This window comes from Protopterus annectens, chromosome 3.part1, assembly GCF_019279795.1.
Source record: "Protopterus annectens isolate FY-2018-M chromosome 3.part1, PAN1.0, whole genome shotgun sequence".
Classification (NCBI taxonomy): domain Eukaryota; kingdom Metazoa; phylum Chordata; order Ceratodontiformes; family Protopteridae; genus Protopterus; species Protopterus annectens.
The window spans coordinates 713707012-713726406 of record NC_056732.1 but is presented as its reverse complement, the minus strand read 5'-3'; the positions used below and the strand labels follow the sequence as shown (position 1 = coordinate 713726406).

General features: G+C 44.3%; 1 protein-coding gene across 1 annotated transcript in view; it reads left to right on the top strand.

Annotated features, from left to right (window-relative positions):
- The window catches only part of RAD21 (RAD21 cohesin complex component), a 2133215-nt gene that overhangs the window by 1021223 nt on the left and 1092597 nt on the right, over positions 1-19395 (top strand). The window contains exon 8 of the mRNA XM_044067070.1: positions 12277-12402. Within this exon, the coding sequence (XP_043923005.1) occupies positions 12277-12402 (126 nt within the window). The remainder of the gene's footprint in view (positions 1-12276; positions 12403-19395) is intronic.

Genomic DNA, 19395 nt, shown 5'->3' with positions numbered 1-19395 from the left:
TGTCCTCTAAGAGGACAAAGACAGAATACATATCAGAACTATTGGACTATTATTTCCAACCCCATAGTCCAAAAGTTCAGTATTCTACCTAAAAGACTCATGGTCATTCCTGCAAGAAATCCATCAGTACCAGGTCTTAATGATGTAACCAGTCTGACCTTTGTCACACTGGACATAGAAAGCTCCCACCGAGCATCCCACATGCAGAAGGGCACAGAAATGGTCAGAAGATACCTGACCACACACAGAAACTACAACCCCACCAAAGCAGACACACACTCATCAGCCTGCTCAAGATAGTACTGAACAACAACTTCTTCGTCTTGAAGACCAAATTTACCAGCAACTAAGAGGCGTAGAGCTTGCTGGAGCCAAAATGGCCCTCCTATGCAAACCTGGTATTAAGCTCGGGAAACAGATCACGACAAAACTCACAGGCTTCCGCTAGAACAAGTAGCGCTACAAACGCTATATTGATGATATGGTGTTCTGTGGAAGGCTCACAAGAAGAACTGGATAAGTTTCTAACAGAGATCAGGAGACAGCATAAAGTTCCTGTCCTTCACCATCTCAGACATAGAAGCAAAAGTGAACTTTCTAGACGGACGCTTATCCCTGACACACAAAGAGAACAGGTTCTCATCCACTCTCTACAGTGAAACCCACCCACAGAAAACAACCCATTTGACTACAGAAGCCAGCACCCAGGCTTCATGAAAAGGAACATCATCAAGGACCAGTTTGTCCGCTCAGCCCAGCAGTCAGCAAACGCATCAGGAGTTCACACTCCAAATGCAAGTTACTGACCCAACTATTCACTGACAAAATTACCCCCTCAGCTCATCAGCAAAGCTGCTGCCACAGAGGTCACAGAGAATAGACTCACCCGCATAAGCCCATCCTCACCTATGGTTTCTCCGAACCAGTGAAGGAAGAAATGACACCTCAGCCGCTTTCCCCATCCCCATCAGTAGTGACAGCACCACTATTAGAGAAACCATCTCTAATTACTGAGGCATCTTCACCACCAACACAGATCTATACATGGGGGCACCCTAGGGAGGCACCTATATTTTGCTACAAGAGAACCAACTCTCTTAAAACACTGTTTGAGAGGCAACCAACAGACCCAGACAAAACAGGCCCACCTAGCCCAGTTGGCACCCACCCCTGCGACAGTGTGGCTGTGTAAACACATCCGCACCACCCTCGTGCCAACTCCCACAAAGGAGTACCCATACTCTTTCAGACATCACTACGACTGCAACAGCAGCAACGTAGTGTGTTTTAGCCAACTGTCACCACTGCCCAAGCTTTCTATGTCGGCTCGCTTTTCATATATGAGGATTCTTTCAGTGGTTGCTTTTCACCCAATGATCATTTCTACAACTTCCAGTGTCTCACATGATTATGATTACACAGACATGCAAACACCAGCTTGCTTGGTGGATGGTTTCCCCATCAGTACCCCAGGGCAGACCATTTGTTCTTCCTCCTCTAGTAGCCACGGTGACCACGGATGCCTCCCTGATTGGGTTGGCGGGGCCCTTTCAGGGCAGAACAGTCCAAGGTACATGGCAACCCCACGAGTACCATCTGCATATCAATGTCTTTGAGAGGAGAGCTGTGCTTTTAGCATTGTAAACTCTTCAGAACTCTCTTCCCACCGGGACCATTGCAGTTCGGACCGACAATATGTCGGTAGTGTGGTACATCAACAAACAAGGCGGAACCAGGTCCTACCCCCTATGTCAAGAAGCACTCAGACTCTGTCAATTTGCAATCTCTTCCCAGCGGTTTCTGATAGCAACGCACATCCCTGGGAAGTCCAACGTTATAGCGGACAGGCTGAGCATAGCAATTCTCATGCCTCACGAGTGGTCTCTCAATCAAACAGTGGCGGACCAAATCTTCCGCAAATGGGGTCAGCGTTGCTGTGACCTCTTCGCCACCCCTTTCAACAGCAAGTGCGACAGTTTCTTTTCTCTCCTCCCTCTTCCCGGATACCCTCCCAGAGACACTCTAATCCATGATTGGCCTCTGGGATGACTTTATGCATTCCCTCCATTTCCCCTTATTCCCAAACTAATACAGAAAGCTACCGCGCTGGGATGCAAGATGATCCTCATTGCCCCCTACTGGTCTCAACAAATTTGGTTTCCGTTCCTGCATAATCACCTCCTGGAGCAGCTCTGGACCCTGGACCCAGTACCAGACCTCCTGATCCATCAGTCGGGCGGGCTGCACCAATCCCTGCAATCTCTCAACCTCACTGCTTGGTTGTTCCACTTACAACCTTAGCCAGGCTTCTGGACATTTCCCAATTGGTGCCTGAAATCATCTTACTTCGCACAAATCTACCACCAGAAAGTAAGTGGAAACGTTTCTCTTGCTGGGCAGAGTCTAAAAACATAGATCCCTTTTCAGCCCCGGTCCACCACGTTTTAGATTTCTTAGCGGAACTTTTTCAGGCTGGGTCCTCTTCTGCCACCATTAGAGTTCAGTTAGTCAATTTCAAATTTTCATATAGGCCTATCTGAAACTAGTATCGTCCCATAAGCTTTGCAAAGCTTTTCTCAAAGGGACTACTTTGCTCAGGCCCCCAGTAAGAGAACCCCAGTCTCCGTGAGATCTTAATTTGATCTTAGCTTCCCTAGTATTATATATGTATATATATTATAGTGTGTGTCAAGGCGTGGTAACTTTTTTTTTTTCTGTGTACGGTTCTTTATACTTGTTACCTACTGTTGGTCTTTTTTTCTTGTGATTTTTCTTTTTACAGGATGTCCAAAGATACTAAGGTATCTGGATTCAAGAAGTGTGACTCATGCTGTCAGAAAATGTCTGACAGATGGTCACACTTGTGTCTACTGCTTGGGCACCCTACACCTGCAGGACTCTTGTTCGGTGTGTCACGCCTTTAGTCCAAGAGTCCTGCAGGAGCATAGGAATAAGTTAATCCTTAGAGAATTACTAAAACCTGCGGGGTCACCTGCTAAGACTCGGCCAGGGAAACCCTCCAAGCCATCGAAGCAGTCGGCTCCCAGCTTGGAGCAGTCGGCTCCCAGCTTGGAGCAGTCATCGGGTGTGGCATCTGCTTCGACTTTGGTTCCGAAGTACCTGCCTCTCAGGCGGCTCCGATCCTGGTGTCGGAACCTTCAGGGAGCCGAAAGCGTTCTAGGTCCCCATCCCTAGAGTCTATTCGCTTGGCTCCGGGGTCGCCTCTGTTGCAGTCGGAGCGAAGTCACCGATCTCACTCTTCTCGGTCTTCGAGACTGACCATGACTTGTAGAGAGTGGTGAGCAGACTTCTGAAATCGCAGGCCCTGGCTAAAATGCTATCCAGCCCCCCCCCCCCCCTCATCAGGGTTCGGCTCTCCCAGTTACTACAGTCGTTCCTCCTTCGACTCACCCCTTGAGTTCGGAGCCGGAGCTGGTTGGGGTTCGGGTCGTGGAACCGTCTGCGCCGATACCTACCCTTTTGCTTCCTTTGGCTCCGATCACTTCCATGGTGCCGTCCTTGGAGGGATCTGGGAGCCGAGACTCCCTCGTCGGTTCTGAGGGGGCGAGTGGCATCTGACCCATGTCCGACCCCGTTCTTCCTCTCGGAGCTTCGGCGCAGGTGTGCTCGGCTCCTGCATCGGCCTCGGAGCCATCCCTCTCTGTGCCGGGGAGGGTTCCGGGCTCTTCGGTGCCTGAGCCGCCTTCTCTGCCGGGAAGGGGTGCCTTCGAGTTCATGAGGAGTGTGTTGGCCCCTCAGTCAGCCCCACGATCAGCCTCTTCGGCTCCTCCCCCCATGGTGCCTGCGTCTGCCCCTCCTCCAGACCCCAAGCGAGGAGAATAAGCGCTCCAGGTCGCCCCAGTGGGCGCGTCCTCTTCGAGGCCTCCCATGATCATTCACAGGAGCCCCCTTGAAAGAGGAAATGTAAGAGGAAGTATGTTGACTCCCCAGAGTCTGTTACTTCGGATACCGACTTAGAGAATTCGGAACGGTCCCAGAGGTCCCCCTCTGAAGATGTCTCCTTCTCAGACATCCTTGAGATGCTTAGGCAGAGGGGGAACTGGACTACCCTTAACCCTTCTGAGGATGAGTCGGTATATCTGGACGCGTTTGGTTCTCACCCCTCCACCTCCTCCCCCTCCCCTCCACCTCCTGGGTGTCTCCGCCTTTCGATCCACTGATGGCAGTGGTGGCTCGAAAGGCGTGGTCAGCCCCAGACACAGTTGAGCCAACTTCCCGAAGACCCACGGAATTCATCACAGCACCACAAGACAAGCAATTTTTGACAAAGGGTGTCCCTGTTGATGCTATGGTGGTAGCAGCGGCCACGAAAAAGGAGTTTGCTGAGATCGTCGTCTGTCCATGCCCCTAAGGAGTCTAGGACGATGGACAGATACGGGAATCGGATGTTTTCTTTAGCAACCTTTTCCATGTGGTCGCTGAACTATTTGTGCCATTTTACATGCCTTCAGAGGGATCTCCTTAAGGAGCTAGGAGATGCCCTTCAAGATCAATCAGCTGCGGGGCCCAGGATAAGATTACCTCCCAGCTGGCGACTCTTAATTCGATAGTGCACTCCTCCATGCGGCTCATTTCTTATTCGGCCGATGGGGTGAGTAGAGCCGCAGGCACAGGTGTGGCCTTGAGAAGGCACACTTGGATGCGGTTATTTAACTTTGCGGACCCCTTTAACGCGTCTTTCACCAATACCCCTTTTGATGGTTCTCCTCTTTTTGGACCACAGGTGAAGGATACCCTTTCCAGGTTTGAGCAGGAAGGCAAGACTCTCTCTGCTGTGGGAGTCCGTTTTTACACTCCTAGACCATACCCCAAAGGTCAGAAAAGTGGCAAAATTTGGTTCCGGAAACCCCAGGGAGCCGAGGAGGGGCCCGCAAAATCAGGGCAGCAGAGATTCCTTTTCTGACAAGCCCTTCCAGCATCCCTGAGGGGCTGCCCCGGCTGCCCACCTTCGGAGGCAGTCTGGTGAAGATTTTCGCTGTACCCAGAATCCTAGCAAGACATAACTCAAGACAGATGGGTACAGTCCATCATATCCGGAGGTTACAGAATTCCTTTCGTTTATACCCCCTTAAGGTCAAACAAATCCCTTCCAGATGTTCCACCCAGTCTAAGGGAACAAGCAGTCCAATAGATCTCAAAACTGCTACAAAAAAGAACCATCCAACGAGTCCCAGCAGACCAGCAAGGATCCGGAATTTACTCAAGGTTCTTTTTGGTAACACATAAAGGGGACTGGAGACCCATTTTGGGTCTCAGCAGACAAAACAGGTCTGTACAAAGAAGAAGTTCCAGATGGTCACCCTTCAGTCCATTCTACCCTTTTTGGGTCAGGACAATTGGATGTGCTCCATAGATCTTCAAGATGCGTACTACCATATCAAAATGGACAGGCCCTCCAGAAGATGCCTCCACTTCCGGCTGGGAGCCAGTCATCAGTTCCGAGCTGTGCCATTTGGTCTCACCACAGCCCCCAGGGGTGTTCACCAAATGTATGGCAGTAGTTACCCCTCACCTTAGTCGGCAAGGATTCCAGGTGTTTCCCTATCTAGACGACTGGCTCCTTACTGCTGCCACCAGACATCAGCTGCTACGAGCCAGGAACTACACCATCCAACCTTGCTCCGAGCTAGGTATCGCAATAAATTTTGAAAAGTCTGCATTGTCGCCTTGTCGGTCTATAACCTTTATAGGCACAAGTTTAAGTACAAAAGATATGTCAGTGACACTTCCGTTACAGAGTATTAGATATTCGCCGACATGTACAGGTGTTATTAGGATGCAAGAAAATTCAGACCAGATTTGTCCTAAAGACATTGGGCCTCATGGCAGAAGTGATCATACTAGTCCCCCTGGCTCGTTTTCATATGAGGATTCTTCAGTGGTTGCTTTTCACCCAATGGTCATTTCTACAACTTCCAGTGTCTCACATGATTATGATTACACAGACATGCAAACACCAGCTTGCTTGGTGGATGGTTTCCCCATCAGTACCCCAGGGCAGACCATTTGTTCTTCCTCCTCTAGTAGCCACGGTGACCACGGATGCCTCCCTGATTGGGTTGGCGGGGCCCTTTCAGGGCAGAACAGTCCAAGGTACATGGCAACCCCACGAGTACCATCTGCATATCAATGTCTTTGAGAGGAGAGCTGTGCTTTTAGCATTGTAAACTCTTCAGAACTCTCTTCCCACCGGGACCATTGCAGTTCAGACCGACAATATGTCGGTAGTGTGGTACATCAACAAACAAGGCGGAACCAGGTCCTACCCCTATGTCAAGAAGCACTCAGACTCTGTCAATTTGCAATCTCTTCCCAGCGGTTTCTGATAGCAACGCACATCCCTGGGAAGTCCAACGTTATAGCGGACAGGCTGAGCATAGCAATTCTCATGCCTCACGAGTGGTCTCTCAATCAAACAGTGGCGGACCAAATCTTCCGCAAATGGGGTCAGCGTTGCTGTGACCTCTTCGCCACCCCTTTCAACAGCAAGTGCGACAGTTTCTTTTCTCTCCTCCCTCTTCCCGGATACCCTCCCAGAGACACTCTAATCCATGATTGGCCTCTGGGATGACTTTATGCATTCCCTCCATTTCCCCTTATTCCCAAACTAATACAGAAAGCTACCGCGCTGGGATGCAAGATGATCCTCATTGCCCCCTACTGGTCTCAACAAATTTGGTTTCCGTTCCTGCATAATCACCTCCTGGAGCAGCTCTGGACCCTGGACCCAGTACCAGACCTCCTGATCCATCAGTCGGGCGGGCTGCACCAATCCCTGCAATCTCTCAACCTCACTGCTTGGTTGTTCCACTTACAACCTTAGCCAGGCTTCTGGACATTTCCCAATTGGTGCCTGAAATCATCTTACTTCGCACAAATCTACCACCAGAAAGTAAGTGGAAACGTTTCTCTTGCTGGGCAGAGTCTAAAAACATAGATCCCTTTTCAGCCCCGGTCCACCACGTTTTAGATTTCTTAGCGGAACTTTTTCAGGCTGGGTCCTCTTCTGCCACCATTAGAGTTCAGTTAGCCGCAATTTCAAATTTTCATATAGGCCTATCTGAAACTAGTATCGTGTCCCATAAGCTTTGCAAAGCTTTTCTCAAAGGGACTACTTTGCTCAGGCCCCCAGTAAGAGAACCCCAGTCTCCGTGAGATCTTAATTTGATCTTAGCTTCCCTAGTATTGCCCCCCTTTGAACCCGCAGCTTCATGTTCCTTAAAGTTTCTTTCTTGGAAAACCATCTTTCTTGTGGCAATTACCTCAGCCGGAAGAGTTTCCTAACTCCAGGCCCTTTGTGTTCGCGCTCCTTATTTAGTTTTCCATAATGACAGAGTTTTGCTCAGGACTAATACCTCCTTCCTAAGGTACCGTCTGAGAGTAATCTGAATCAGTCCATTGATCTTTCCGGTCTTCTTCCCAAATTATTCCAACAAAGTTGAACATAAATTACATCAGTTGGATGTTCATAGACAATTACATTTCTACTTGCATAGGAATAAACAAATTAGAAAATAAGATCAGCTCTTCCTGTCCTATGCTGAAGGTAAACGAGGTCTACCAGTGTCTAAAGTAACTCTATCTAGTTGGTTGACTTCTATTATTACTTTGATTTATCAGTTGAGGAACAAACAGCTCCCTGCTAAACCAAAAGGCCACTCTACTAGGGCTTTAGCTACTTCTGTAGCTTTTCAGGCAAAATTACCAATGGAAGCCATTTGTGCAGCAGCTGCATGGGCCACTCCCCATACATTTATTTCTCATAAGTTGGATGTGGCCTCGAGGAGTAGAGCTGATTTTGGTTCCACTGTGCTGAAGAGTCTGTTCCGATGAGCCACCCAGGACTGAGGTGCTAGGGACGCTGTCCCAACCAGCAAGAATGAAGGCGAGATAGGCAACTTAACATTAAGAAGTTATATACCTACCATAATGTTCCATGTTAGTTTTCTTCTTGCCTTCTTTCTTGCGTCCCACCCTCCGTCCCCCTATCCTAATAGACCGAGAAGAGTTGCCCTCTGAGTTCCTTTTTAGCTGGCTGGGTCTTACCTGGTTTGTTCCCTCAACCTTTTAGCTCTGTAGCTAAACTTATGCTGTTGGGACAGGTGTCCTTATATTTGTCTGTAGTTAGGTCTACCAAACGAGATCTGGGGATCTAGCACCAGGCATTGTGGGATATGGGGAGGCCTCGAGCCAGTAAATAGCTCTCGAGCTTTAGAAGATGGCAGAGTCTGAGCCGAGGATCGGCTCCGAACCCAACCAGCAAGAAAGAAGGCGAGAAGAAGACAACTAACATGGAACGTTATGGTAGGTACATAACTTATTCTTTGTTACTCTGCTGTTAATCCCAAGCAAGAGATTTAATCTTAAGTGCTATGAAGTGCTTAACAAAAGGTGGTTAAATACCTTTTTGATTCCAGAAAGGTAGCAAATAACAGTATCTGTCTTCCCATTACCCTGCTGAGTGCAGCTTAACTGCAGTGTTCCATGCACTGCATAAATGTTAGTATTCAGTTGTATGTCTTCCTGCTGAAACTGTTCAAATGAAATTACAGGGAACCAAGGCAAATGCACAAGACTTGTTTTTGTGGGTCTTTTCACCGTCACCATAATCTTCCATGTGATGAGGATACTGGATGCTCCTGTTGTAGCTGTGCTTTCTTGGGGGGGGGGGGGTGCTTAAACCTGTTGGGAAATGCACATTAAAATGTTGGATGAAAATACATTCCCCATCTAACATATACACCCTACTGTCTGAAAATACATTTAAATATAAAAAAAATGCAGTTTGGCATGGGTAACAAAATTCAAAGGCAACAACTCTGACCAGAGTCTGTTTTTTGGACTCTGGGGATGCTAAACGTTTTTGAAGTCTTCAAAAGGTAATCCCATTGAGCCAGATTTCTCAAACCTTGGTAATTCAGGGAAGATATAATACTGTTTGCAAGCATCATTGAATACCCAACTGTGGATATCTTTCCCTCCTGTATATTAGGTTTCCTTTTCCTGATTCTGTTCTTACATAATGTTGGAAGTGTTGAGTAAAATTCATTGTTTTTTTACCTGCTTAATCTAGTGGCAGTGTCTTGGGGAGCTAGATTCCCAAGTGGGGGGTTGGAGTCTTATCTGTGTCACGGTGTAGGAACTTGGTCTGAATGAGGTGCCAATCATTACAGGACTCTGATTTAAGGTATGCACACCTATGGGAACACTGAGGTATGCTGGCTAACCTGTAGTGCATATTTGGGACCTTGGAGGAAAGTGGAACTCCTGTTGAAAACCCATGTGGATGCAGAGATCAACTGAAGATCGAACACAAGTCAAGCCTAGCTGAGAATTTACCCAGATAAGAGTGCTTTGAGGCAGCATCAGTACCATCTCCTGCACCACTTTGCCACTTCTTAAAGAAAACTTTTTTCTTATCTGTTCCATAGCTTTTTCTTTTAACATGCCCCATCATCTAACTTCCTCCTGCTGGTTTGCTTCCATTACTGTCCTCCTGTAGCTCTTGTTCTCACATGACTATAGTTTAACTCTTTGCTTCAGTCCTCCTGACCAAGCTTTCTCTCTCAACCACTCTACTTGTTTCCCTTTGGGTAGAGTACCATACTTTGCTCATTTTGGGGTAAAGATCAAGCAGCGAGTTGGGGCCATCTGTGATAAGAGTAATAGTTTTTGTTTTAAGGCTGTATCCCTCACTGCATGTGCCTGGCAAGCCTGCCTGTGGTTAGGTGCGCAGTAGGTGGTGATGTGACTGTTCTTCCCGGGTGCATGCCCCACACTTTCCTTGACGCATGCCAGCTTCCACTGCTGACGAGCCACTAGTCAAATTCTAGTTGCCTAAGTTGTAGGTAGGATTTTATACCTTTTTTAATTCAACTGAAATCTTGACAGCCAGAGAAGCATGAGTGCATTGAACCAAGAGCCAGGCACGCGATGAGCAAAAATAGCGTTTAACACAGCAGTCTCCCACGCACAGAATCATTCACATGCTAAGCAGTCATATTCACACATCACACGTGCACAGAGCAACCACATTCATTAAACTTTACATTTGTCTTGAATATTGTACAAATAAGACAAATCAATGTGAAAGACAAATGCCTCCATCTCTTTTGCTTGTCCATACAATCCCCAAATCCAGAGGAACACTTCACTCTTCCTTGCACGCACAGTAAAATTCTTTCAGACATGGTCATGCCACAGAAATGAAAACGTGAAACACTCAAGCAGATCTGGCCGTCGGTCTAGTGGAGATGCAGGAGAATGGCCGCTTGATGACAGTTCAGCCATGAATATGTCTTGACAGCTTTTGAACTCCAAGATAAGCAGACAGAGGAAAAATATATTTTGGTCGCAGTCGAATGTCATGAGCCTGTCTGACATTAGAACACATTCCCACTATGTCAAAAGTAGGTCAGCAATGGCATAGGATGGTTTACTCAAACTTCAAGTAAATTAAACTAAAACTAGTCAGAGTTTAACAAACTAAAAAAGGACAAAAAAGGATTAAAAATTAAAGTTGAGAATGGACATTTGGGCTAGGCAGCCAGTTGCTGCCACCTTGTCCACTAAAAGTGCACCCACACTTTTACTCCTGTGCATTTCACTTAACATCCGATTTGTACTACGTATAGAAGGGTGAGAATCATTTGGTATCTTAAACAAGCAACAGTATGAGATCTCTGCTTGGCAGCCAGTCTTAGACCAGTCCAGTAGCAGAGGTGCTTAGAATACAAATGCTTCTGTTGGGGTGCAGTGCTCCCGAAAGAATTGCACATTTCTTCCACAGTCAAGCCATTGAGGATGAGCTGACTGTCATCATCTATGAAGGGCAAACATTTGTTAAACTGGTTCAGATTAAGTCTGAGTAGTGGGATGTTTTGATAAGCTCATGGGTCAGAGTGAATGTTTCAATGGGCAGCATCTAATCCACTGACTGGGAGTTTTGAGACCCCCTTCTCTAGGCTTTTGGAAGTAACATTTTAACTTTATACATTTGTAGGACAGTAGTTTGATCTTGTAAGTTGACATTTGAATTTAGGCTTTGGCAGTATAATTTCATCTTCATAATTTAACACGTTCCCATGCTAGCATGCGCTCAGTAGACGATGTCAAGTGTGAGATTAGGAGCAGGTAGGCTAAACTTCATAAGTGAAACAAAGTGAAGCCTTGCTTTTCCCTATTAATCTGGTGTACACATTAAGGAAAAAGTAAGGGAAATACTATCCCACAATAATCAAAAAGGGAAATACTATTCCACAATTATCAAAAATGCAACTATCTAGTCTGTATTGTATGTATTGTTATAATTGCCTATAACCTAGAAATGTTTTGTTCTGTTGTATGTTAAATCCTTAAACTCTTAAGCTTTTGTCCCCAGGCCTCTGCTTAGAAGGGACTCTCTTGAGCGCAGTTTTGTACTGGTAGTCCGATATTGGGGGGGGGGGGGGTTTGTCCCTGAGATGCCTGAATTTTCTTTACACTTTTTCTCGCATGTTCATAGCCATTTTTGATAGTTTTAAAATTTGAAGTTTTTATTACATGTTTGAATCTTGTTAGCCAGTTGATCTTAAAAGGCATATTGAAAGTTGAGGAAACTTGGATGGAAGGAAGCGTCAAAGGAACTGTTTGTCTGCCAGGGCAGAGGACTAAATCACTGACTTGTTAGCTGGATGATTTTCTCCGGGTACAGGTTTTGAAATGTTTCATCTGCATTTCTCTGCTGTGTGACCCTTGAGCAAGTCACTTAGCAAGGCAGTGTTGTGGGGCAGTTGGGAGTTTTGGTTTGGCTCCTTAATGGTCTCCTGAACTGCATGCTTTAACGACCTATGAACTTATGCTGACTTGCTGAGGTTGTCCCAAACACCAGTGGGTGTACAGAATGTAATCATCCCATGTAGGAGAAATGGTGGTTATACTAGTATAGGAAATCTTCACTGGTTACTTTTAGATTTTTTTCTTTAGCCTACATATTTTGTTTTGTAATGACCCAGTACAAAACTAAGTTATTGGAATTGTTTTTGGCAAACTATTCTGCACCTTCCAGAGAAGTTTTGCATGGAATTCAGACTATTTGCCACTTAAGTCACCATATGTGTATACATTTAAATCAGCATTTATAAATGTAAAATACTAACTGCATTTTTATGCCATGGGGATTGATGTTCTTTTGGAATTTTTCATAAGGGATGTGTTTCACTTTAGAATAGTGGTTGCTAGTATGTCATGACTAGTTATGATGTCTTACTGTTTCAGATGACAAACTTCTCAGTAATGAAGATGGTGGTCTCTTTGATGATCCTCCTGCAATAACAGAAGAGGGTGTAATAATACCACCTGAACAGCCAGCTCAAGAAGATGACGACGATGATAATATGTCAAGTAAGTGACAACTGTACTTGTGTTGTCTGGCTTCCTAAATTTTGCTGTTAAGCAGTTCATTATGGAAAACTGACTGGATTTATTCAGCAGTGTATGCATAGTGTGCATTTGCACAATTAGATTTGGCAATGAGCCAGTCGTGCATGATTGGCTCTGAAAGAAAAGCCACTTCAGCAAATTTGTTTCCTTCGCACCGAAAAAAAAATGGAAGGATGGGAGTTGATTTATAGCATTAGTTATCTGCAGTTGTGAACCAGGATGTGGTGCCTTCACCAAAGTGAGTAAAGCTTGAGTTTAGAAGATTCAGTTTGACAGAACAGGTTTTATGCTAACCAAGTCTTATGCCACCCCTTAAAACTTAACTTGGAGGTTGCAGAGTTATGAGCTTGTATTGAGATGTTTTAATCTAGTCTTGCTTTTTCTTCTACTGGTTTAAACTTTGTTACAGGTAAGGTAATTATATGGAAGCTTTTTTAATGATTTCTTTGGCAGTTTGTTTTACCTGCCGTGCCATCCATATTTGAATTGGCAGTATATTCTGAGGTCCTTCATTTGGGTGAGTAGGTAGGTGATGTGGTTCTGATGCATTATTTTCTTCCTGTCCTCCTCCAGGATGGACACACTCATCACCTCTGCTAATGCCATCAAGCACCCTGGATGCTGCTTGAGCTTTTGTCACTTGGGTTGTAGTCGTAGTTCTCCTTGGTAGCCTTGAATATCAGCAGGAAACTTAAAATTTTCTGTTGACTTGTTTCCCAGACAGTGGGGTATCGGGATGTGTGGATCTTTTCTCTTAGAAGGAAATTCTTCCGTACTGTATTAGGAGTGTCCCTGTTTATATTTGTAAAATGTCACTTGACCCTGTTCCTGTTTAATTAGATGTGATCATTTTTGAGGAGCAAGTTCACCAGAACATCACAGTGCATTTTAAGCTAGAACTTCCCATAAACAAACGTTCTCATAAATAAACATGACCAGTTTTGGTCCAGTTAATTTAAGGAACTGTTATCTTTTTGATTTGTTGCCATGTTTACCAGGGCACCTGGATTTAGAAGCTCACGCTTTACTGTAGAATTGTGCTAGAGGTTACTTTCAGCTAGCTGACATCTGTACTTATTTAAACATCTTTCTAGATATGATTTGGTAAAATTAGTTTTACTTGGAAAGATGTTGGTGCAGGAATGTATATGGACTTTATCCTTAACAGCAGATTGGCTTCTGTTTGTGCAGTATGAAAGGATACACCATTAAGAAGTGTCATTAATGCCAAGAACATTTCTGCTTTGGAGGAAAGCACCCATGTCTTCCTCACAATGATGTACAGATTTTCCTGTTTCCTCAGTGTTTTCTTTTTAAACCTTTTTGATGAACAATGTGAAAATCTGCAGCATCTGAGACAGATGTTTCCTTTAAGGGTGGGCAGTTCTGATTGTGTGCATGAGGTTTTATTCTGGCAGGGATCCACTGGTTGGTATAGTTAATATTTCATCTGTTAGACTTAGTCTTAGGTGTGCTCTTTTTTTCAGCTGTTGTAATCTGTATTTTTTCCTTGTCCTGCGTTGCCTTTTGAGTGTCTATAGACATTTTTGATCTGATACTCGCACAGATGTTCTTCATGTTTCACTGTTGCAGTCATCACATTTGGGTTATCTGCCTGCAGGTAGCCCTCAGTCGGCCTGAATACCATAGTCTTGGGATTTCTACGTCTGATGCTGTCGCTTCTTCCATGATGTCAGGGGTATAAAACATGCAGCCGACGCCATTACATCAGCTTTTCTTGTCGTGCAGTGTCTGAAGTAGAAGTGGTTCCGTTTTCTCTGGGTTGTATACAGATGTCATCAGATCAAGGTTGATTAATTATGGGTTAGTCACTGTTTTCTTAGTAAAGAATGAGAAACAGGTGGCTGTTAAACTAGACTAACAAATTTCAACATGTAGTGATATTTGTATGAGGTATCTGGTTTCACTTTAACTGCCATTACAAATGAGTTTAGAAACTATAACAAATCACTAAAGAAGTTAAAAATCCAGATGAACCACAGAGGCCAACTGATTCCAAAATATTTTAATCAAGCAAAATTCCACAATCTCAAACTTCTCTCTAGCGTCTCGGCTGAAAGCCTTTGAATATACTTAGTACCTACCTAACTCTATACATCATTGCCAGCTAATTAAACAATCTAGTAAATTAAACAAATCAATTAAAACATTTCCTTAAAAAATCTTGTATAAAACATTTCCAGTTACATTCTTTGTTCATGTCTTTAGGAAACAATGTATTAAATTTCAAAACTAAAATCTTTGTAAGGTTGTTCTAATACTGTTACCTGTAACCCTGTTGCATCACTGTTATGTGCTTGTTGAAAATTTATAGCTACTGGGCTAACTTCATTTATTTTTTCTAATGTCTTAAGTGTTTCAACCTGATTGAGAAGCTTCTCTTACTTTCCCCTATATAATATTTTCCACAGGGACATTTTAATGTCTATATAACCCACTCACTGTTGCAGCTAAAACAACCCTGTGCTTAAAACCTTCTACCATTAATCTTGGGAAAGTGTCGTACTACATATTGGCATCCTGTACATTTTCCACAAGGGAAAGTACCTTGTATTACCACCCTTTGCTGTCTCGCTAACACCGGGGGATTGAATTTTCCATGAACTAAAAAATCTTCTCCCTCTCGTATAGGAAAACCTTTTTTGTCATTCAAGAAGTTCAACCGCTCATCTTTCCAGAATACCCCAATAATAATTTATCGGGTCTCTAAATTGATATGGGAACAACATGTACTTAGACAAAATGTATAATTTTCACTGTTGTCTCCTCTTGTTAAATTTTTGCCTTTCCTTCGTTCCTTATACTTTTTTTTAGCTTCTTTCCTGTTCTCCTCATCTTCACCACTTCAGTAAGTCTGTTTAACCCCTATTTATGAACATTTGCACTGTTTTGTTAATCTCTTATGCCTGTTTTTGTCACTACATAATCTTTCCAACCTTGCAAACTCCCCATAAGAGACGGATTCTATGGTGTGGGGTGGATGACAATTACTTCCATCGAAAATATAATCAAAATTATCAAATTTCCTATATATTTTTGTTTTAATGGTGCCATTATTTATTCCCTGAAGTGTTTGTATCTAAATTAACGTACCTAATTGCAAGCCATCAAAGCTATATTGAACAGTTGTATGGAGGCTTTGTATAAAGTCACCCTATCAAAACCCCCCTCACATATAAAAATTAAATCTACTTCTACTGTACTTCACCACGTGTCTAATAAAAAAACCTCAAATACTTTCAAGGTAGCCCATGAATAAGTTTGCATACTTAGGGGCAAATGCCCCTATGGCTGTCCCTTGTAGTTGGTTTAAACAATTCTCCATTGAATTCAAACATGTTATTGTGCAAACAACAACATTGATTCCAATGTATGTGTGCTAGGGCTATCACTCAAAAAATGTAGTATTACTTCTAGTCCATGTTACATGTTTAATACTTGTGTATAAATTGTTACATCCACAACTGCAAAATAGTGCAAATGTTCATAAATAGGGATTATAAAATAGATTTAATTAATGAAGTGGTGAAGATTAACAGGAAAGAAGCTAAAAACAGTGTATGGAACAAGAGAAAGGCAAAAATTTAATGACAGGAGACAATAGTGAAACCATGGCTCTCCCCTCTTTTGGAAATAGCCAGAGGCAATTACCACAAGCTTCCTCATACTGGATCTGCTCGTACAGGAACAGCCATGTTTGATGCACCCTGACATCAGTCTTCAGTTGTCTGCTTGGATAAGGTCTTCCTTTTAAGCACCTGTTTACAGAGGATGTGCAGTAGGTGCTAATGGAGACAAAGCTTGCTAGTAGAGCATCATATTGGCAAATGAAAAGGTTTTCTATTTGGTGCCAACAACATAACCAGCACCCCTTCACGGTTACTTGCCTCTGGCTCTACAATATGAGTTGTCTGGCCTTTATTCCTCTGCCAAGGTCCATTTATCTGCCATTTCAGCATTTCTGCCCATGGCTCCTCCAATTTCAATGCATTCTCATGTCAAAAGTTTTTGAAAGGGTTTTTGCATAAGAGGTCTCCAAAAAAAAAACAGTGACTCCTCCAATTTCAATGCATTCTCATGTCAAAAGTTTTTGAAAGGGTTTTTGTATAAGAGGTCTCCAAAAAAAACTGTGACTCCTGGGACCTTAATTTTGTATTAGAGAAGCTAGCACTTTCTCCATTTGAGCCAGCTATTCTTTCTGACTTGAGGTTCTTAACCTGGAAAACAGTTTTACTGATTGCTCTGACCTCTGCAAGAATAAGGATTGACTCGCCATATGAGCTTGCAACCCAGTCTCATTTTTCATAAGGACAAGGTTTGAGAACTAATACTCTTATGTTTAGTGGTATCTGAGTTTATTTTAAGCCAAACTGTTGGATGTCTTATTCTCGTGTTACAGTATTCTAAACATGAGGGATCCTCCACCTGAGGCAACCCAAACATTCAGTCCATCTATAAAAGCTTAGCCTGGCTGCTCTATGGTGCATGGGAAGGTCACACATGGGTACCATAAACCGTGGACCATAAAAGTGACGTCTGCCGCCAGTCTGTCAGCATGCTCATTCTGCTCTGCGCCAACTGACTCTAGAAAGGTAAGTACCCCATTAGAGAATCTTTTTTATAGCATTGGTTGCTGTTCAATTAGCTGATTCTTTCCATGTCCTAAAGGAAGGGAAAATGCAAGTCAAATTCTACACACAACCTCTGTCTTGTTCTGTTTAGAGCCTCCGCACGACTACAGTGTGTGTTCCATCTTTCCAGGTATTTGTTACAAAAACACTCTGCAGCTGTCTTTCAGCCCTGAACTTATTTGTTTTGAAAATATCAATGCCTTAAAAGACTCACCTAAGACATGGAAGTGACATCTGCCATCTTGGGCAAACTGTTGAGAAAGAAAGCCAAAGTTTCTAGGCCAGAAAAAGCAACCGTGTCACTGAGTTTGCATGTCCCACCAGCTGCTGAATTAGGGGCCAAGGTACACCCAGTGGCATTGCCGACTTTGTGGGTGCCACTTCGAATGCCACCCTAGTTTCTCCAGCTTGCACGGCCACAGAGGTACCTACTATATCTGCTTCCGATGGGGGGGGGGGTCAGGTTCACCTGATCGGTTAGTGTTAACTTCCATTCCAGAGAAATCTACTCAAGGCCCTTTGCAGGCCCGCCTTAGATCCTATACACTCGTCTGTTCAGCCTTTGTCAGGCCCCCTTTCTGAAAAGAAAGCAGACCACCAGACATCTGTCTGCTGCATCTGAAGGCTTGCTGGACTGGCAGTCTCTAATGCGTTTATGGGCCCTTAGGCCTTCTTCCTCCCAGGCTTCTACTACTCTACCATCTTTGAGCGCAGACCTGCTTCATTGGGCCCCTTACCCTAACCTGAGTCCCTCTCATATGCCTCTCAACTTTGACTCTCCCTTGGGATTCCTTTCTCCAGAAAAGGATTCCTTGGACTGCGATTCCCTACCTGAAGACATGACCTTTGGGGGAACAATTTCAGAACTGAGGGAATATTTCAAATGGGATTCCACACAAATGGCAGAAGTGCAAAAATGTATTGTGAACTTCTGCCGATAGAATCCCCCTCCCCCGCTTATTTCTCCAGCGATCCCAGCCTACCTGAACGTTTTTGCCTCGGCTTCAAAATCACCAGAATCTCAACCTTCAGCTCCAAGGAGACCAGACAGATTCTATAAAGTTCCTGATGACTTTAAGTACTTCATCAAGCCTCCGATGGCAGACCCAGCTGTAATTGCTTTCTCTGCGGACAAACAGTCCAGACAAATTCCCTCTTCCTTCCATCAGACAAAGACAGTAAAATGGCCAGACTGGTAAAATACACTTCTTCACCCTGGCTTTCAGAGCCATTAATTACCATGTGCATATGGTAAAGTATGCTGTGGATCTTGTCTCATAGGCCATGGATTCTCCATACCAGATACTCCTGTTAAGGCACAAGTTGCTTCCACAATCTTCTTAGCTGATATTCAATTAAATGCAGCTATGATGCTGTAGAAGCATCAGCCAGGTCTGCTGCTTCAGCCTCGGAGCTCTGCAGATACTCATGGCTCTGACTACAGGCATTACCAGATGATTTTAAAAACAATATTTTGGATTCTCCTCTTGACAGTACTTTTCTTCATGGAAAACAGCAGAATTGTTAAAAATCTACAGGAAAAGAGCAAGGAGCTGCAGGACCTTAAGCACCTTTATCTCACCAGTGCCCAAATTTCATAGAAACTATCCCTCCAAACCAAGTTTTGTCAGGAAAGCTTCCACACCACCTACTTCCAAATCTAGGAAAGGTGCCGGGAAATGATCCTCTACCAGATCAACCTCTTCCCAGCCCTTTCCTGACAGGTTAACGTCTGTGTGACTACCAGACCCCTCCAAATCACCTACCCCTTTCTGCCTGCCTTTCTCATTGTCTTCCCCTGTGGCAACAGATAACTTAAGACAACTGGGTCTGCTCAGTTGTAAAAGGCTACTTAATGACTTGATGGAAAATCCCTATCCAAAAAGATAGCCCACAACCTCTAAAGGGTCAGGCACACCTCATCCTACAAGTCATGTGAGATCTCTTTCAGCAGGGCACAATACAAAAGGTTCCTCCAGGACAGGAAGGCCAAAGCCTCTACTCCCGAATAGTCCTAGTCCCAAGAAAGGATGGCCCATGGAGATCCATCCTAGACCTGCCCCATTTAAACCCTTTTATGCATGTACCCACCTTCCACATGCCATAACCCCAACCCCTTCTTCCACTCTACTCCCAGATCATTCCTGGACACTCTAGACCTGAAGGATGCATATCTTCACATTCCTATCTATCCATCCTGTCAAAGTCCTGCAATTTGCTGTGCAGTCCTTGCACTATCATTTTATTGCCTTGCCCTTGTCCACAGCACCAGGGGTATTTACAAAATGCCTAGCCCCTGTAG